Source organism: Zonotrichia leucophrys, chromosome 4A (assembly GCF_028769735.1).
Source record: "Zonotrichia leucophrys gambelii isolate GWCS_2022_RI chromosome 4A, RI_Zleu_2.0, whole genome shotgun sequence".
Classification (NCBI taxonomy): Eukaryota; Metazoa; Chordata; class Aves; order Passeriformes; family Passerellidae; genus Zonotrichia; species Zonotrichia leucophrys.
The window spans coordinates 1,210,809-1,223,490 of NC_088174.1; the positions used below are offsets into that span (position 1 = coordinate 1,210,809).

Consider the following 12,682-nt stretch of genomic DNA (forward strand, 5'->3'; position numbering starts at 1 on the left):
ACAGGGACACGGAACCGTCCGCAGGGATCCCAGAGCCAGGGCACCGCCACCCCCGTGTCACAAGGGGGGCCACCAGCCGGCAGGACCCCCCGGAGGGCTGCAGAACCCTCCCAGTCACTGCTCCTTCGGCAGGGAAGCAGTTGGGGATTGCTAAATTCTTCTGCCAGCCATGGAAAAAGGCAGGCAGGGGATGGGAAAGAGCCCAGAGGAGATGGGGAGGCCCCCAGTACCCCCAGTCAGGCAGTGGGGGAGCACTGGGAGATGGAGCAGCTCCTCCAGGTGCTCCTGAGAGAGGAGAAGGGAGGTGAGGAAGAAGGGCCTGAGGCTGAGCTTAGTTTCCAGGACAAAATTTCAGGGCACAAGGAAGATGATATCAGCCTTTTTCCCCCCAAAACCCAGCCTTGGACCTTTGCCAAGCCTGGAAAACAACCGGGAGGGTTTTCTGGGCTCCACCAAGCACAACCCCAGGCACTGGAGAATCCCCAGGGCACGTGGAGCTGGATGTGCCCCTCATGCCACAGCAAAGCCACTGCCAGAGGGGCTCTGCTGAGGCTCAGGGACCATCTGTGCCCAGACAGGGGTGGCACAGCCCTCCCTGGGGGTCACCTGCCCTGGGCACATGCTGCAGGACAGGCCCGGGTGACAGGGATGGGGTCAAGGTGAGAGCCAGGGGGGAAAGTGGCTGTGAAAGGGCTCAGACAGCTCCAGCACAGCACAGGGAGCAGCTGGAGGCCTCAGGCTGAGCTTAAACGGGCCCGGGGTGTGGGTGGGGATCTCAAGTGGGGCTGCTCAGAGCAAATAAATCCCTCAGGGCCTCACCCGGGAGAGGCGGCTGGGAGGAAGCACAGCCTGGACCCGCGGGATGGCGGGGCCAGCCCCTGGGGAGGGGGTGACACCTGCTCCTGTGTGGCAGGACCCACACACCGCTGTCCCTCTGTGACCCCCAAACCTGTGCAGCTCCTCCCGACACCTGGGGGCTGTCCCCCATTCCCCTGTGCCAGCATCCCCGCCAAGGCACTCGGAGCGGAGGAGCTGCAGCCCGAGCAGCAGAAGGGTTTGATGTCCCCGTGCTTGCACAACTCCGAGGTGCAGCGTTCCCACGGGCAGTTTTAGGGCACGGAGCACCGGGGGCTCAGCGGTGCCACGGCGGCTCAGGGCGCTCGGGGAAGCTCCCACAGCACGGGGATCCCTCGGCTCCTCCTCCGGCCGTGGCTCAGCGCGGGCCGCTGGCGCCACCGGGTGCCCGAGCGCTGCCAGCGGGTGCCAGCAGCGCCCGGCCGGGTTCGGGGTGCGAGCAGCGCCCACCGGGACCCCCCAGCAGCCCCAGGCACCGCCGGGGTCCCAGCCCCACACACGGACTGCGGAGCGCTGGGGGTGCTCAGGAGGGGGGGACACCCCATGACCAACCTGGGCAACGAAGGGTCCCTCCGAGCAAGGCTTTGCTTACCAGCACCCCAAAAAAGGGAAGCACAGAGCCTAATGTCCCAAAGTGCCACCCTGAACCTTAACACAGGGTGACAGCACCCCTGAAGAGAGCCCTGTCCCCCTAAAGAGCGCCCTGTCCCCCAAAGGGCACTTGTCCCCCTGAAGAGTGTCCCATCCCATTAAAGGGCACCTCCCGAGAGCCCCCCGTGCCCCCAGAGGAAACCCTGACACACACTGCCAGCACCCTGTGCCCCCAAGGGACCCCCAGGCTCTGGCACTGCCAGCACCCCCAGTGACACCCCCGAGGGTGCCCACAGGGGAGCCCCGGGGGGGACGAGGAGCCGATTTGGGCAGAGGGTCCCCGTGGCACCTCATGCCGGGGGCCCCACGCGTGTCCCGGGTGGGGTTGGGGGTCCCGCTTGTCCCTCGGTTGTCCCTCGTTCCCGCTGGCCGTGCTGTGGGTGGGGCCGGGCCCTTTCTGAAGCTCCACCCTCAGCCGAGCCCAGGTGGCGCCACGGGGCTCTTCAAAAGGTGACAGAATTCCCAAATCCTCCAAAAGTAGGATTTTTTCATTTCTGTAAGGAGTATTTTTTATCTTTTCTTTGTAATTTTCCTCCCTGGAATGGGACATCTTTCATGTAAAATCCCCAAAAAGCTTCAACTGAAGAATTTTGAGATTTTTTTCCTTAGTACTCCTTAGAGTCCTGTATCTGGGTTGTTCATCAGGATGATGAAGAGAACTGGGATGAGGCTGGAGCCCTGTGGCACCCCAGTAATGAGAGGTGCCAGGCTGGTGTCACCCCACTCTGTCATCCTCAGTGCCCAACCCAGGAGCCCATCCCAGGTGTTTATCCAGCTGCAGCCTGGACATTTTGTCCAGAAGGACCCTGGGAGAGACAGGAACAAAAGCTTTGCTGGAGTCCAAGAAGATTCCATCTCCTGGCTGTCCTTGCTCAGCCAGGTGGGACAGACACCCTGTTGTGGGAGGCCATCAGGCTGGACAAGCAGCACTTCCCCTCATGGAGCTGAACCAATGACTGTGTTGTCTTCCAATACTTCCCAAAATCATCTTTTCCATGATTTTTCTGGGCACTGAAATGACACTGACAGCCCTGGGGGTTCCAGGGTCCTCCTTCTTACCATTCTGGAAATCAGGACAACAGTCCCCAGTTTCCAGCCAGCTGGGACCTCCTGGAGTCCCAAACCATTCAAAATCATCAAGAGAGCCTTTGTGATGGCATCAGCAACTCTTGGAGCGTTCTCAGATGAATCCCACCAGGTCCCAAAGGGATTTGGAGGGATCCAGCTGGAGCAGGAGATCCTGCACAAGTTCATTCCAGATCATTCCTGCTCGTCCAGCTCAGGGCACTGGGACTCCCTTGGTCCATCCTCTGCACACAGAGTGCCTTGAACAGCTCTGCCTTGTCCCTGTCCCCTGTGGGAGGTGACATCCCCACCCCAACCAGGCCAATCCATGCTATCCCTACAGTGTCTCTAGCCATCAATAGGTTTGAACAGGCATTCCCCAGCTGGCAGCTCTGCAGCCCAGCCCTGCAGGGTGGGTGGCTGTGCCAGGGGCAGTGCCAGCACTTCACCTGTGCCAGGGGCAGTGCCAGCACTTCACCTGTCCCCAGCCAGACTCTCCCTCAGGCCATGGCATCAGGGACCACCTCAGGCCAGGGACAAGCTCTGCCCAGGGCACACCTGGCTGGTGGATGGCAAGCTGAGGAAAAGCACTTTGCCAAGCAGCTGTGAGTTGTTTCCAGGGGCCACAGGTCCCTGAAGTGCCCTCCCCCAGCCTTTCCTCACACCAGTTCCCCCATCCCCACACAGCCAGGGCAAAGCACAGCTCAGAGGGAGTCTGGGAGCTGAGCATGGGAGGTGTCATGGTCCCCACCACCCAACAGCTCAGAGCATCCAACCCCAAATCCTGAAACCCTCCCAGCAACCAGCGGGGTTGGCTGGGGTGGGGGATGAAGAAACACTCCTCAAAAACCATTATTAAAAAGCAAAGCGTGTGGCCACAGCCGCTGGTTTAACTTAGAAACACTTCAAGTGGCCCAGAGTCTTCCAAAAAACCCGAGAGCTGCTGGCCCTCGTCCCCCCCCCCACCCTGTCCCACCCCCTTGTAGAATTCCATAAAAGAAAAGTTCCATGTTCCACAAAGTTTCCGTTTGTGTGGTGCTGATGGTCTTGTTTGTGGGTCACTGTTGGGTTGTTTCCCCCTTTCTTGATTCCTCTTTTCCTCCTGGCTCTCTGCACACCCAGCACTTCCCGTGAAGCCCAGCACGTGCTGAGGGACACACAGAGAGGTGATGTCCCTTCTCCTGCTGGGACAGCCTGGGGATGGAGCAGGAATGGCCATCAGCTCCTCCACCCATCACTCCCTGCCCCCGTCCTTGCCACGGCTCCCAGGGAGTGGCAGGGGACAGGGAGCACACGGAGGGGGGACAACAACGGGCAGGAGGCTGAAGAGCCAGAGGCAGCTGCTGGGTGAATTCCAGGTGAGGAGTCAAGGAGCCTCCAGGCGAGGACAAACCCAGGAATAAAAACAGCTGGGGACAAGAGAGAAGGGGCAGCAGTCCAGAATCCATTGTTTGCCGTCCCGTGCCGTGCCGTGCTGGCGGGGCTCCTGCAGCGGGCACGGCCCGGCCCCGGCGCTCCGCAGTCCCCGCCCCGCCGGAGCCGCGGGGTGTGGAGGATGGAGGGAGGGAGGCGCTGCCGGCTCCCAGCGCGGCGGGCACCGCTCACATCATGACGTGCCGCCGGCGGTGCAGGGCCAGGTGGTCGGAGCGGGAGAAGCTGCGGTCGCAGTCCGAGCAGCGGAAGGGTTTGATGCCCGTGTGCTTGCGGAAGTGCCGGGTGAGCTCGTCCGAGCGGGCGAACTTCCAGGTGCAGCCTTCCCACGTGCACTTGTAGGGCTTCTCGCCTGCGCAGGGGAGCACCGAGGGGTCAGCCACAACAACGGGCCCCCAGAGCCCTCACAGAGATTCCCAACGGGGAATCCCTCTGCACTTCCACCCAGCACCCCCAAAGGGCCACAGCACCATCCCATAGGGAACGCAGGGACACCAATCCCAGCCCTACCTGTGTGTATCCTCCGGTGGGCTTTGAGGTGGGAGCTTTTGGTGTAGACCTTATTGCAGCCCTCGAAGTCGCACTGGTGGATGCGCCGCTTCTTCAGGTCCGGGGAATCGGCCCTGGGCCCCCGCGCCGCCGGCCTGCGGGAGCAGGGAGAGCTGGAGCCACGGCCCTGCAGCCCACGGGGGCTCAGGGGGCTCAGGGGGATAAAGGGCGGGGAGGCACACGCAGGAGGACACTCACTCTCTCGGCAGGTCCTGGAAGGGCGCTGGGCCGCTCTCGGAGGCGCTGTCCTCGCTGTCGCTGTTCATGTCCATGGGGTACACAGAGCCAGGGTCCATTTTCACTGGAGGGGTCCGGGAAAGAAAAGCTTTAGGGCACAGAGAGGTGAGGGGTAAGCACAGAACAGACACTTCCCCAAAGCACCTACTCTACATCAGGGTGCAGCCTTCCCCTTGCTCCTGCAGTGATCCTGGCACAGCCTGTCCCTACAGAGAATAAAAATCCAACTGGGTTGATGGAGAACCCCTAAAGGGAGGAAACAACTTGGGGGCACCACTTTTGGCTGCCTGCTCCTGCCCAGAGCAGGGCAGATCCAGGTCCCCCACCCTGGATAAGGTGGGAAGCTGGCAATGTCCTGGGAAAGGGGATTGTGGGGGGCACAGAGAGCAGCTGACCTGAAACCAGAGCTGCTGGCAGGAGGCAGCCAGTGGGAAGGGCAGGGCAGGCTGCCAGCAACAGGATGGGTGGAGAACAGGCAGTGCCATGCCCTGTGTGTCCCTGCCCTCCCCATGTCCCCTGGGGGGCACAGGCTGGGGGCTGAGAGGCTTTGTATGAAAGTGGCACACTGCAGTGGCAGGGGACACTCCACGGTGAAAAATGAGATCCCCCTCGAGGCAGGACAGACACCCTCCACCCCCCAGATTCCAGCATTCCCCCCAGGTGCCCTTACCAGACCCAGCGTTCTTGCCGTCCCCCCCGATGAGGGGCACGGTAATGGCGGTGACGCCGTCCGTGGGCACGGTGGTGTAGACGACGGGGAGGGACTGCACCACCACGGGGATGGTCTGCAGGTTGCCCATCTTGCTGGGCAGGTTGACGGAGGGGATGGTGTGGATGACGTGGAGGATCTGCTGCCCGCCGCTGCCCTGCGTGGAGGCCAGGATGGAGCCGGGCGAGAGGACAGCCGGGATGGCCGAGGTGGAGCTGAGACCGGAGGGCGGGATGGACACGGTGCTGGGAGCGGGAACCGGGGGAGCCACGAGCATGGGGGAAGACTGGACCGAGGTGGAAGGCGGTGGCGGTGGGGCCGAGGCCGGAGCCACCTTGGATTTATTGAGGGAGAGATCGACGGGCTCGGCCTGGGGCTGGCTGCAGTCGCTGGCCAGCAGCTCCTCGGGGGGCTCCGTCTTGATGTCGGCCAGCAGCACCGGAGGGTCGAGGGGGCCCTCAGCCAGCAGCGCCGACGAGCTCATGGCGGGCGTCGCCTTCCCCTGGCCCTGCAAGAGACCCGCAGTCCGTGAGGAGCCAGGGAAACTGAGGCACGGGGCGGGGGCGAAGGGGTTTTTTTAACGGGCTCTCACCAACCAACCGACCGGGGCGGCGCCTCGGGGCGGCTCCGGCGGGGCGTGGGGCCACCCGGGGGTCGCCGGGCCGGGCATGGCGGGGCCCGCCCGTGCCCTGAGGCGGGGCCGGGCCCGCCCGTCCCTCACGGACCCGCCCGGCCCCTCACGGCGGCGGCCGCGCGCGCCGAGGGCGGGAACCGCAGGCCCCGCCCCCCCGCCCGCGCCTTTGTGCCGGTCCGGGCCCGCCCCCCCGCGGGCGGGGCGTGGCGGGGGCGTGTCCCGCGCGCGGGGCGGTGGCGGCCCCGCCCCGCTCCTTCCCCCCGCGCCTTAAAGGGGCCGCGCCCCCCCGGCCCGCGCGCCCCCGCCCGGGGTCACTCACGGACTGACCCGCGGGGCTCCCACGCGTGTCCGCCGCGGCCGCAGCTCCCCCCCGCCGCCCGCAGCACCATCTCCCGGGCCGCGCCGCCCGAGGTGCGAACGGCCCCGCGGCTCCACCTGGGCTCGGCCGCGGGTGGAGCTTCTTAAAGGGCCCGGCCCGGCCCCCGCGGGAGGCACCGGGCACGGCCCCACCCGCGGCACGGCCGGCGCTGCGCCCCCGCGGGACCGCGACACGAGCGAGAGACGGCAGGGACCCCCGGCCCCACCGCACCCCGCGCTGAGTCCCGGGGCACGCGTGGGGACGAGCGGTACGAGGGAACCCCCGGCCCAACGAGCTCCCCGTCACCCCCCGCGCTGCCCCGGGACCCCCCGGCGCTGCCCCCGGCCCCCCGCACGTACCTGCCCACGCAGGGACCGTCCCCGCCCGCGGAGCCCCCACGCACCGGCCTCGCGCGGCGGCCCCGCCCCGCCACACCCAGCGCCGCGCCCCGCGCACACGGCCCGGCCCCGCCCGGGGGGGGCGGCGGCTACAGCGCGGCACCGGCACCGAGCCCAGGCACCGGCACCGAACCCTCCCGATACCGGCAATGAACCCCCGGCACCGGCACAGGGTACCCGGAACCGGCACCGAACCCAAGGAACCGAACCCTCCCGATACCGGCACCGAGCCCAAAGCACCGGCACTGAATCCCCTCGGCACCGGCACGGAGCCCCCGCTCACACAGCGAACCCCGAATTCACCGTCCCCATAAAACCGGGTTCCCTCAAAGCGCCTCCACACTCAGGGCAGGGATCCCCCCAACAGAGGCACAGAGCCACGGAACCCCCAAACAGAGCCCCCCACGAATCAACCCCAGGGACAGCCGGGAGCCCCCCAAACACACCGCAAAAAGAGCCAGACACATCCCCCTCCTCCCCAGAACCCTCCTCGTCACCTGGGGACCCCCTGGCGCTCAGAGCCCCCTCCAAATAAACCGTAAACCCCCAAACAGCCCCAAACAGAGACTGACACCCCCCAGGACCCACATATTGGGGCGACCCTCCCCCAGCACAAACACTCAGCCAGGGACCCCCACCATAACCAGTCAAGGACCCCCAAAACATCCCACTCACACCCTCACAAACTACCAGCGCCCCCAAAAACCTCCACTCTCAGGTAAGGACCCCCATAGACCCCCCCCTCAAATCCAGGGACCCCCAAAACACCCCCCAAAAAAGAGAGACACCCGTCAAACACCCCACGCTCAGTCAGGGATCCCCTGCAACACATCCCCAGGTCCTCGAAGCACCCCCTCTGGCCAGACCCCCCAAAAACACACCAGGGGACCCCCCCAGACAGACACACAACTGCCCCCCGCGCCTGGGGACCTCAGTGTCCCCCCAGGAGCGGCCCCTCACACCAGGAGGGTCCCCACAAACAGGGTCATTGAGGGGGGGTGCAAAAGGGACACCCCGTCCTCCCCTGGGGACCCTCCCTTACCCAAATTTGGGGGTCCCTTGCACCCCAAAGCCCCGCGGGGGTGGGGGGTGCGGGATGGAGCAGCGGAGTGGGCGGGGGGGGGTGCTTGCTCGTTGCACCCCAAATTCCAGCACTGCTGGAACTCAGTTCACCCCTCCCGCCCTTTAGGGGTGAACTGAATTCCTCCGTCCTCAGCCCGGTGCACCCCAAAGTCAGCCAGGGGGGCGAGGTGGGGGCTCGGGGGCGCCCCCACAAACCCACATATCGGGGCGTGCTGTGCACCCTCCCAGCACTTTGTGTCCGCCACTCCAAGGGAATAATTGGTGCTCCCCCCGTTTTTAGCCCTAAACAGCTTAAGGAGGCATTTCGGGTGACCTTGGCCGGGGGGGTGAGCGTGGGAAAGCGCCCTCCACAGCCCCCTCCCACACCGCTTTGTCCCCTCAGCGTCCCCACCCCCTCCCCCCGCTGCGTGTCCCCCACCCGTGGGCGTGGGGGGGTCACACCCCGCCGCCGCCGCCACACCCCCCCGTGGAATTTCCTCCGCGCTCCACCCTCCGCCGGCGGCCGCTGGGGACACGGGGGGGTGAGCACGGAGGGGACACGGAGCGGGGACCCCCGTGGGGTGAGGGGCGCGGGGGGCACGGGGGGGGCCGGAGCCCGAGCGGGGCCTGTCCCTTTAAGAGCAAAGGGCGTGGGAGGGGAGGGCAGGGCGGGGCCGCTGTGACCTCCCGGCCGCGGGGGGGCGCCCTGCCCGGAAGCGCGCGCGGAGCATGGTGGGGGGGGGCACCCCACGCGCGACCCCCGCGTGAGGGGCGAGGGGGGAGGGGAGGCCTGAGGGGCGCGGGGGGCGGGGCCCTCCCCCTCCATCCCTCCCTCCCCTCCCCTCCCTCCCGTGTCCCCTCCCCCCGCCCGACCCCGCGCTCCCATCCCCCCCTCCCCCGGCCCCCCCACGCCCCCCACGCGCGCCCCCCGCGCCCCCGGCCCCACGCACCGGCCCCCGCGCCTCCTCCGAGCGCATCCCCGGCCGCCGCCGCCGCCGCTGCCCCCGGGGCGGTGCCGGGTGGGGCGGGGTGGGGCCCCCACGGGCGGGGAGGGGCCGCGTGGGGCGGAGCTCCCCTCCCCCACCCTCTTTTTTTTGGGGTGGGGGTGCCCCGCCCTTGAGATGACATCATCGGCAGCCAATGGGCGGCTCCCCTCGCATCCGGCGTTGCCATGGGAACGCGCAGGATTTGGGGGAGGGGGGGTGGACCCCAACTTGCTCCCACCCCCCCACACGGAGTGCACCCCAAAATCGGGGGTGGGCGGTGCTGGAGGGCTCAGCCCGGGGGAGCTCCTGGCACTGATGAAGGGGAGCAGAGACCCCTCCCACATTGGGGGTTTGGGGTTCTGTGCACCTCCACCCACAGGCGCTGGAGCACCCCCAAACCCAACACCCACGGGTGCCCTGGGGGCGCTGCCTGCACTGCCCCCCACACACAGGTGAGCCCCCAGGTATGTGGGGCACCCCCTCAGCACCCCGGGGGCTCTCCCAGGGTGGCGGGGTCCTGGCAGAGCTGGGGGAGCCTCTCCAGGGGCTGCAGCCCTGGGGGGGTCTGGGGGTCCCCTGGCCCCTTCCTGGGGGTGTCTGGGGGGGAACTGCCGGTGGGAATCCACCCCCACGCTCCCTGAACCCCACTGGTTTTCCAGCCCTCGTCCCAAGGGGACCTGGCTGCTCCCAGCGCTGTGTCCCCAGCCCTGGGTGTCCCCAGCCTTGAGATGTCCCCACCCTGCTCTGAGTTTGCCAGGCTGGGTTAATCACCCCATAACCCCCCCAAATTCAGGACTCTCACCCCCAGCCCTGCCCCAGCTCATCCCCAGGGATGGGAAATCCTGGGTAATGGGGACTCAGCCAGGTCTACCCACAATGTCCCTGCCAGGGGTGGCTCCAGGAGCAGTCATGGCCACCAAGGGGGTGACCTTGGCACACACAGAGCTCATCCAGGGGTGAGGAGGGACCCCTGTGACACCCCCCACTTCTACCATACACAACCAGCACCAAACCAACCTTGTTTTGGCAAAAAGACCCTTTTCCCTCCTCAGGAAACACCAGGACAGGCTCAGGTGGGGACTCTCCCTCAGCCACCCTCCCCTGGGGAGCTTTTGGGGCCCTGCACCCACAGCACCCCCAGCCCAATGTCACCGAGCTGGAGGACCAGCAGCAGGCACAGGTGACCTCCCAAAAAGCACAGAAGAAAAGGGGGAGCAGGGCAGGGGTTTCCCCCAGGGCCCCTCTCCGGCTCCCCAGGGATGGATTTGGGCAGCAGGGGCAGGGAATGGTGTGGATGCTCCTCACGAGGTGCCCACAAGGCACAGTTCACCCCAGGGTGACTCTGGGGACTCTGTGACCCCTGGAAGTGTTGGAGGAGCTAGTTCCAGCTGGAGAGCAGAGTGTGGCCACCACAGCCCCATGTCCACCCCCTCAGCAGCTCCTGGGGACAATTCTGTGCCACTAAAGAGGAAAAACAAGTGGCACCATCCCCAGGGAGACCCTCAGGAATTATTGACCCTACACAGCTCATCCTGGGGGAAACAGCCTGGGGCTGACCCCACTGGAGCCACCCATGCTCCAAGGCAAGAAAGAAATGGTCAAAAAATCTGGAATAATCTCCAGTGCACAGCCTGTCCTGGGAACTCACCCCGGGCCCCAGAGCAGCTCCCAGGGAAAGGAACTGGGCCAGGGGGGGATTTATTCAGGATCTCCGTGACACATGGCATCGAGTTTCTCCTCATTACAAGGTCAAGTGCTGCAGGAAAAGGCTGGATCACGGCCACCTCATGCAGGTTTGGGATGTTTGTGGGAGAAACACCTGGAGCAGGCATCAATATTTTTTTTTCTGAGGGCAGGAGCTGCCAGAGAAAGTGGGAAGATGGTGATGAGCCTAATTTCCCAAATCTCCCTGCTCAGGATGGAAGGGGCCAGAGCAGCTACCAACCCCAGGCTCCCAAAAAGGCCTGGGATCTGCTTTGGGAAGGGACAAAGGACACACCTCGGTGCCAGGGAGCAGGCAGGGCAGGTGCTGCGACACAGCCACCCGTGTTTGTGCACAGCGGCACCTCGGCCACAGCAAAAGGACCAGGCTGATTCCCACAGAGCCCCCAGACCCGTGCACTTCAGGAAAAGGGATTTGGGGTGGGAGAACAGCAGAACTTTACTCCAACCCCACTGGGGCACTGTCCCAGGAGCTCCAGCCCGGCCAGGATTTGGCTCCTGACAGCTCTGGCCATTTGTCCCTCACAGCTCTGTGTCACCTGCCCTCACTGCACACTCCCCTTTGACATCATCCCACTTCCATGTGCCGCTGTGGTTTGTTCCCAAAGGAAACCCAACTCCTGTCACCATGGCAATGAGCAGCGTTCCCACCGCTCCCAGCAGGTGCCCAAAGCCCCTGGAACCGCGGCCTCTCCTGAAGCCCTTGCCCGTGGGATGGCATATTCCAGAGGCTCCAACACAGCTCCGCATCACCCTCTTGGGAAGCTGTGACATTCCCAGGCACGGGGCAGCTCCAAGGGGGAACAGCGGCTGTGTCGGGGCTGTTCCACGATTCCCACTCCAGCTATTCCACACCTGCACCCCGGCGAGCACAACCTCTGCCCCTGGCCGGCCATTCACAGCTCTCCAGGGGCTCCCTCGGAGCAGCTCCTCTCCCACGGGGACGATTCCCGTGGAGCTCCCCCAGCCCGAGGCACGGCAGCTGCCGGGTGGGCGGTGCGAGACGCGGGTGAGCGATTCCCGGAGGATGGAGCGGGGCTGCGAGCTCTTGTGCGGAGCCCTCAGGTTCTCTGGCCCTTTTATCTCCTCATTGCCCCTCCTGGACTCAAGTTCTCCGTCCCTTTTAGCTCCTTTCCCTCCCCTGGACTCAGGTTCTCCGTCCCTTTTATTTCCTCGTTCCCACTCCTGGACTCGCCCTGGAGGATTTCTCCCCTGGACTCAGGTTCTCCAACCCTTTTATCTCCTCATTCCCCCTCCTGGACTCAGGTTCTCCGTCCCTTTTATCTCATTCCCACTCCTGGACTCGGGTTTTCTGTCTCTTGTATCTCCTCATTCCCACTCCTGGACTCGTCCCGTTGGATTTCTCCCCTGGACTCAGGTTCTCCAACCCTTCTATCTCCTCATTCTCCCTCCTGGACTCAGGTTCTCCGTCCCTTTTAGCTCCTTTCCCTCCCCTGGACTCAGGTTCTCCGTCCCTTTTATTTCCTCGTTCCCACTCCTGGACTCGCCCTGGAGGATTTCTCCCCTGGACTCAGGTTCTCCAACCCTTTTATCTCATTCCCACTCCTGGACTCGTCCCGTTGGATTTCTCCCCTGGACTCAGGTTCTCCATCCCTTTTCTCTCCTCGCTGCCACTCCCGGACTCGCCCCGGAGGATTTCTCCCCTGGACTCAGGTTCTCCAACCCTTTTATCTCCTCATTCCCCCTCCTGGACTCAGGTTCTCCAACCCTTTTATCTCATTCCCACTCCTGGACTCGGGTTTTCTGTCCCTTGTATCTCCTCATTCCCACTCCTGGACTCGTCCCGTTGGATTTCTCCCCTGGACTCAGGTTCTCCAACCCTTTTAGCTCCTTTCCCTCCCCTGGACTCAGGTTCTCCGTCCCTTTTCTCTCCTCGCTGCCACTCCCGGACTCGCCCCGGAGGATTTGTCCCCTCCCAGCGGGTGTGTGGGCAGGGATGCAGGGAAGAGCCAGGCGCGGAGGCACCACACCCATTTTTACACAGTAATTTGATGCAGCAAGAGA

The 12,682-nt window shown here is 64.9% G+C and overlaps 1 protein-coding gene across 6 annotated transcripts; it reads right to left on the reverse strand.

The window, feature by feature from the left end:
• Positions 1-3,051: 3,051 nt before the first annotated feature.
• KLF8 (KLF transcription factor 8) lies at positions 3,052-9,019 on the reverse strand. Of its 6 annotated transcripts, none has more exons than XM_064712992.1 (5): positions 6,090-6,221; positions 5,459-6,005; positions 4,750-4,852; positions 4,513-4,646; positions 3,052-4,354 (listed from the first exon to the last, which is right to left on the reverse strand). In XM_064712992.1, exons 1-5 carry the CDS (start codon positions 6,165-6,167, stop codon positions 4,173-4,175), a joined length of 1,044 nt encoding a protein of 347 aa, XP_064569062.1. In that variant the 5' UTR covers positions 6,168-6,221; the 3' UTR covers positions 3,052-4,172. The 6 variants fall into 6 exon arrangements, with proteins under 6 accessions (XP_064569062.1, XP_064569065.1, XP_064569061.1 ...); XM_064712995.1 differs by lacking the exon at positions 6,090-6,221 and adding an exon at positions 6,459-6,553 and having other exon boundaries at positions 3,054-4,354; positions 4,750-4,876; XM_064712991.1 differs by having other exon boundaries at positions 3,054-4,354; positions 4,750-4,876; positions 6,090-6,220.
• Positions 9,020-12,682: the final 3,663 nt, after the last annotated feature.

Bases quoted from the DNA above. Each gene is read 5' to 3' on its own strand.
- KLF8 (XM_064712991.1), bottom strand. From the start codon at position 6,167: ATGCCCGGCCCGGCGACCCCCGGGTGGCCCCACGCCCCGCCGGAGCCG. The intron at 6,006-6,089 runs GTGAGAGCCCGT...GGTCTCTTGCAG, and splicing joins CCGCCCCGGTCGGTTGGTTG to GGCCAGGGGAAGGCGACGCC. The intron at 4,647-4,749 runs GTGAGTGTCCTC...CTGCTCCCGCAG, and splicing joins TTCCAGGACCTGCCGAGAGA to GCCGGCGGCGCGGGGGCCCA.